Source organism: Chanodichthys erythropterus, chromosome 11, assembly GCF_024489055.1.
Source record: "Chanodichthys erythropterus isolate Z2021 chromosome 11, ASM2448905v1, whole genome shotgun sequence".
In the NCBI taxonomy this organism is placed as follows: Eukaryota; Metazoa; Chordata; class Actinopteri; order Cypriniformes; family Xenocyprididae; genus Chanodichthys; species Chanodichthys erythropterus.
The window spans coordinates 4,734,662-4,741,975 of NC_090231.1; the positions used below are offsets into that span (position 1 = coordinate 4,734,662).

Genomic DNA, 7,314 nt, shown 5'->3' on the forward strand with positions numbered 1-7,314 from the left:
ACGATAATAATTAACTAATAATAAGAAGAATGATAAGATAAGATAAAGAAAATAAGATGAATAAGACAAAATAATAATTAAAGAAAAAGTAGAATAATTAATTAAATAAGAATAAATAATAACAATAGCAATAAAAACTTTTAAAATTTAAAATATTAAATAAAAAACAAACAATTGAATAAGTAGAATAATTAAATAAAAATAATGTGACAAATAATTAAATAATAATAATGAGATGAAGAAAATAAGATGAATAAGAAAAAAGAATAATAATAGAAGAAGAAGAATGTAATGTATAAATAAATACATGCAATGTATAAAACATAAAATCGTACCTCGTTCTTCTCCCAGAGTGTCAGCTCAGGTTTCTCTTGCTCTAGTTTCTGAGAACGATCCACCACAAAGTAGATGATGTAGATGCTGCCGGCCAATGACAGCAGGACGAGAATGTTCGCCAGAATCCGCAAACTGATCAGTACGGCTCTGTTGGGATAGAAGTGAAATTAATGAGAAAACAGTACAGTCAGATACACCTTTAAACATCCGTCTTTGTCTTTGTAACTGGAGGTTTATTATATAACAAATACTTTAGCTAGGGTGATCAAGATCCTGTATCATCTTGAAAGGGATTTAAATTGCAATGATGAACAAATGACTGTATTTAACCAGCTAATCATTTTCTAATTAATGGAAATTAACTATTGATTAGTGACTTGCAATTATTTTATGTGGGAAGAAAGAGGTGATGCGAGAAACCTGAAACTAGCACAACTACGTAAGTAATCGACTGACAGGACAATGGTCAGTTATACGGTTTATTGCCATTATACAAAAAGAGATGAGTAATACGAAAACCACATCGTATTATAAGCTGATTTAGTTTATGACTAAAGTGTAGTCAATGCGTAGTTTCCATTGCCAGGGACCAATAAACCCCCAACAAATACCTCAATAAAAGCTTTTCTGACATCATGTTTCTGATTCAGGAGGTTATAAACACTGAATACAAGCTTAAGAAATTTCAAGTATCATAACAAAGCTTATTTCCCCTACTGCTCTAAAATCAGCATTGGCTGAACACTGCAAGCACAGCATCAATAAACAAGCCCTTTCTGCTCTTCATTTCCCAGTTTGCCTGACTTGTTTTATCACAGACAAAAGCAAGTGAGTCATAGTCAAGCACTTCAGAAATGTTCTGTCATCATATTCGAAACTCTACAGAGATATATAAGAAAGGAATCTATAAAAATATCTCATGAAACCTGTCAAGAACATGTCTGGGTTCACATTATTTAATTTGGAGAGTATGTATTCTTTAAAAATGATCATTATAATCCCCTAATGCAATATTTTTAAATGGAAAAGAACTGTATTTAATGATAATTACAAACTTTGGGCACATTTTAGTAATGAGAATATGGTGAATAAATGTGCTCAATTGTCCTGAAAATATTGTCATCATTATGCAATAACTAACTTAATAAATAAATAAATTAAACTAGGCTTTGTTTTCTTCATGCAAAATAAGTTTTCTTTTTTAAATTTGTTTCTAGGGTGAAATGTGTCCCGGTTTCGTTAGATTCAACCAAGTTTAGCTATGATAATCTAGACAAAATGTTAGCATAACCCTGTGTGCATATGGGTGCTGCATTCCAGCAAAATAACAATCTGCTTTAATGTGTGAGCAGGTCTGATGGCAATTTAGGTGCAGTCATCCGCCTGCAGTAAAAGGCCGTTTGTATGAAATACGGTGGGATGTTCTCCGTTTCGCATGTTCTGCTGCGATTGCATTGGAACGGGGAGGAGATGTGTAAATCAGAGCAGTGTGAGGCAGCATTACAAGCGCTGTGACAACAGCCCCAGATAGAGAGGAACAGCACATCACTGTAAGTCACTTACTGATACCATCATTCCAGTTTTTTTAAACATGCACTTTTGAGAAACTTTGGTGAAAACACTTAGTCAGCACTTAGGGTTTTGTTGATGTGATAATGAAAACACAAATAAAGAAGGAAAAACTTGCAAGCTTGTGTCTTTCTTCTTCTCTTGCTCTTCGACAATGGCCTCCTAAAAAAAAAGTAGTAATAAATTTTTTTTTGGTTAGTTAGCATCCACCACATATTATCCCAAACCCATAAAAAATTACTCATAATTTCTGCCAAATAGGTACTATATTTACTTCAATAAAGTGTGGTACTGTCATAAAAAACAGAAAGAAAATGAAAATGATTTTGAAAAGTTAACCAATATGATAACGATATCTAGAAAACTGGACAGCCGATGGTCAATATAATACCTATATTATCCAGTTCAATGGTCTAATTAAATTAAAATTTTACTTTAACAATCATATTAGCTATTAAAAAAAAAAAAAAAAAAAAAAACGTTTATTATTACTGGTAGAATTGGACACAAACAAGAGCTAAAAGCTACTGACAAATGCACAAAATGGCCAAATCTTATCGCTGTCATTAGTAGTATGGTTATCATAAATTTGAGAGAAATCACAACTTTTGCACTTTTAAAAAAACAACATTTGTGTACTCATTGAATTTAGCATGATACTGATGAGACTCAAATAACGTGTTTTCTCTGGGAAATCAGCTCTAAGACTGTATGTCCACCAAAGCGTTTTTTTCCAGTTGTTTTCAATGGGAGCGCTGCGTTTTTAAAACACCAGGAGCGTAACGAGGCACCAATGAGCACGTTCTGCTTGTAAAAAGTCATCAGATGACAACAAGCATAACAACATAAAATAACAAAATAAGAGCCAGAGCAAATACTTCACGTTGTATTGACATTTTTATAGAAACAATACAGAAACAAACTACACCGATCAGACATAACAGCGAAGGCTGGCCCGTGTGGTCCGATCCAACAGACGAGCTACTGTAGCTCAAATTGCTCCAGAAGTTAATGCTGGTTCTGATAGAAAGGTGTCAGAATACACAGTTCATCACAGTTTGTTGCGTATGGAGCTGCATAGACCAGTCAGGGTGTCCATGCTGACCCCTGTCCACCACTGAAAGAGCCAACAGTGGACACGTGAGCATCAGAACTGGACCACGGAGCAATGGAAGAAGGTGGTCTAGTCTGATGAATCACGTTTTCTTTTACATCATGTGGATGGCCGAGTGCGTGTGCGTCTCTTACCTGAGGAACACATGGCACCAGGATGCACTATGGGAAGAAGGCAAGCCGGCGGAGGCAGTGTGATGCTTTGGGCAATGTTCTGCTGGGAAACCTTGGGTCCTGCCATCCATGTGGATGTTACTTTGACATGTACCACCTACCTAAGCATTGTTGCAGACCATGTACACCCTTTCATGGAAACGGTATTCCCTGGTGGCTGTGGCCTCTTTCAGCAGGATAATGCTCCTGACACAAAGCAAAAGTGGTTCAGGTTTGAGGAGCACAACAACGAGTTTGAGGTGTTGACTTGGCCTCCAGATTCCCCAGATCTCAATCCAATCGAGCATCTGTGGGATGTGCTGAACAAACAAGTCCGATCCATGGAGGCTCCACCTCACAACTTACAGGACTTAAAGGATCTGCTGCTAACATCTTGGTGTCAGATACCACAGCACACCTTCAGGGGTCTAGAGGAGTCCATGCCTCGACGGGTCAGGGCTGTTTTGGCAGCAAAAGGGGGACCAACACAATATTAGGAAGGTGTTCATGTTATGTCTCCATGTTAAGTATTTGCACTGGCTCTTGTTTTAAATTATTTCATTCCATTATTATGCTTCTTGTTGTCATCTGTTGTCATTGTACAAGCAGAACGTGGTGGTTGGTGGGTGTTGTATTTGTTCTGCCCCTCCTCCACTGTGATTGGACAGCTGGGTACAAAGACAGTAATGAGCACTGCATTTTAACCAAAGTTGAACATTCTTCAGCTGTTTGCGACCAGTAAAAAAATTAAATAGATGCTCAACGCCTCGTTATGCTCCTTGCATTTCAAAAATGTGACGCTCCAATTGAAAACAACTGGAAAAATGTGCTAGCCTCGGGAAAAAACGCTTTGTTGGACACACAGCCTAATAGTGGAACATAAACCAATGCTGAGCTGAATTAAAACAGGATGATTATTGAGAACTGAACCAAGGACAGATTGTTTTTTTTTTTCGATCTGTTGGATGTAGGAGACGCTCACCCTGATGCTATTGACGATGGCTGCCCCTTTACTCTCGGCCGCCTCTGGGTTGCCGATCAGGTAGTCCCACGCACAGAAGACACGCCAACAGAAAGTGTAATTCTCCTCGGAGGCGCCGGCTAAACTCGTGCGGGAGTTTTTAGCCATTCTGATAGAAAACAGCATATGAAGCTGCATTATGGAACTTGTAAGCGGTTATTTTTCCAAGGAACACAAATGGAGCCAAATAATTTAAATGCAGGTATTTTGCATACCAGAGTTTACACCAGAGACCATGACTGCATAAAAATGACCACATGGCCTTAAATGAATTAAAAACACTATAAATGTAGTCCGGGTCAACCAGATCTTTGGTAAACCAGCTTCAACAGAAAATCCACACCTTGGTTAGTTAAAGGGGACTTATTATGCCCCGTTTTACAAGATTGTAAAATAAGTCTCTGGTGTCCACAGAGTGTGTATGTGAAGTTTTACCACAAAATACCCCACATATCATTTTTATAACGTGTTAAAACTGCTATTTTTTTGTGGGGTGAGCAAAAACTATGCGTTTTCCATGTTTCCCTTTAAATGCAAATGAGCTGCTGCTCTCAGCTCCCTTTCAAGAAGAGGGCGGAGCTTCAAGAGCTTGTGTTCAGGCAAAATGGCAACAACAAAACAGGACAATCTCACGCACTGAAAATGTCAGAAACTGTCAGTAGCTGTGTTTCAGAATCAACCTTTATAAAAATCCATTATAGGCTGGTTGTTTTCACATATTGCGGACACACATCAGTGTTCATACACCTTATAAAAGTGAATTTTGCATAATAGGTCCCCTTTAAAGTCATGGCTTGGATTATCAGGGAATGAAGGACCTGAGAACACGTACAGCTTGACCAACTCTCGTTGGGACCAAATGCATAAATGTGAATGTAAGCTAATCAGCGATTTCAAGCAAAGCATTTTTCTAGTGGTGATTACTTTCTTAACAAAGTGATGAAGCTGTAGGCAAAAACTGCCATCCCAACCAGAAAATAGGCCAAGGGTAGTCTGTAGCCAGCGCTGCCGATTTTACGCACATTGCCGTAGTAGCCGTAAAAAAGCACAGAGTATTGTAGATATCCCTGCAACACAGACATGGTACAAAACCACAAAGTGGCAGATTGCACATCACAAATAAATCAATTGCAATTAAATCTCTATGTTACACAGATAATATGTACAGCATATTGGTAAAGCAGTAAAAAATAGAGATAATAGTCTTGCCCCCAGTGACCAGATGGTGTCCAAATCTTGTGCGGAAGAAAGGTGCTCCTTGGGAATGGTCTTGCTGCGGGTGGTACCAAATGGAGCACCAGCCAGGAGCTGATTGGACAGATTGGAGAGACAGAGGGAATGATAGAGGACAAAAGATCGTACCTGAGCAGAAAATTGCTTTGTGTCTCTGTACCGGGAGTGAAATAAATCTAACCATATTTTCCATTTCCAGGCCTAAAAATGGCCTTGTGTAGTTTCAATGAAATACGTTGTCTACAAATAATGTATGAACCCACAGCAGCATTTAAATATATGTGCATGCATTCTGAAATAATAATAAAGCAGAATAATGTCATATATAATGCTCAGACACTTGGTCGGGATTTGTCGGATCAATACATTAACCCTGTCGGCATCTGTTGGAGCTGAATATTAAAAAACAAAAAAAAACAAAAACAATATTTGATATTGTTGCAGTTGCTCTCTTCCCAGTCTGTCAGTAACACTCTGTTTAGTTCCTGTCTCTATGAAGCCCCTCCTTCTGAAAAGTGCAATGTGCTCTGATTGGTTGGCTGGACCAGTATGTTGTGATTGGTCAATCGCTTTCAGTGTTTTTGAGAAATGTCACGCTCTTTTCTATAAGTGCAAGTTTCATCACACTACTAACACAACTCAACCAGGCCCTGCCCCTTTATTTTGCGTATGCCCTGGACTTTGTACTTCGTTCAATAGATAGAACTGTGTCACAATATTCCTCATTTAAAGGGGTCATGAATTGTGTTGTTTTATTGTTTTATGATGTTTCCTGGGGTGCGCTTATAATGTTAGAATGATTTTTACATCAAAAAATGGTTAAAATTTAGAAATAAAATGCATTTTTCCTACCCTGATTTTATCCCTCTGGTTTGAACGCTCTGTTTTGCCGTGTCTGCTGTGAGATTTCAGTGTAAAGGCCCACTGCTGTGATTTCCATTTTAAATAGATAAGTATAACTCTCTCGAAAACTTTGTTTTTTACTATTACAGCTCTCAAGGTTAACTAACCGTAAAAAAAAGTGCTGCATTACATTTAGATCAACTTCATTATATTTAGATCGTGGCATGAAAGGTTGCAGTGATGAACATTGTAGTCGATCACAGAATGTTGTTGAGCGCATGAAAGCAGTGATCTTGTCATTGCAACTCAATTTCTGCACACTAACGAATGCTTTCATCACAACTAACAGTGCAAACTTGATGTAACTAAGAGATTTGTTGAATGAAATGGGAGTTTTGCCGCGAGTCCAGAACTCAGTCACTGATAAACTCACAGTTTGATTGACAGCTCCAGCGATTGTAAAGGGAGCATTCTTTGATCGCTTTCTATATATATATATATAATTTAATCAGCATTTAAATAACAGATTATTTTCATCCTACTAAGAGAAACAATGTGAAGTTGATTGTTTAGTCACTGGTTTGATTTACTGACACATAGACAAAGAACATCTGACTGCACATGAATCACTAATATCAGATCAGGCATTAGAATGAACACAGTTACTTACATGTTGTTGCATTACTGTCGAGTTCATATAATAATATATACTGTCGAGTTCATACCTATGACATAGATAAGCACATTCCAGGACGAGTCGTTCGCTGGGCCTGGTGTCTATAAAAGCTTTTATTGGACTAACAAGGAGGTTTTCAGTTCTGAGACTTACAGGATATGATGACCTCTTACATATCAAAAGCTCAAGGAAAAGTTGATTTCTCAATTCATGACCCCTTTAAATAATTCCCACCCAAGGCATATGTAATATGCACAATAATATGCACACTTGTAGGTTACTTTTATTTGTATGTCTAATATGTTGAAAACGTAAAAGTGTCTCGTCACTCTCAGTTAGGAATTACTTGAATCACGTAGCCTAAAAGCAT

General features: G+C 37.7%; 1 protein-coding gene across 1 annotated transcript in view; it reads right to left on the bottom strand.

Moving 5' to 3' along the window:
* The window catches only part of LOC137030693 (transmembrane channel-like protein 3), a 105,794-nt gene that overhangs the window by 19,398 nt on the left and 79,082 nt on the right, over window positions 1-7,314 (bottom strand). Inside the window, exons 9-13 of the mRNA XM_067401132.1 lie at window positions 5,402-5,500; window positions 5,117-5,259; window positions 4,154-4,301; window positions 2,024-2,067; window positions 336-483 (exon numbers count right to left, since the gene is read on the bottom strand). Coding sequence (XP_067257233.1) covers window positions 336-483; window positions 2,024-2,067; window positions 4,154-4,301; window positions 5,117-5,259; window positions 5,402-5,500 — 582 coding nt within the window. The remainder of the gene's footprint in view (window positions 1-335; window positions 484-2,023; window positions 2,068-4,153; window positions 4,302-5,116; window positions 5,260-5,401; window positions 5,501-7,314) is intronic.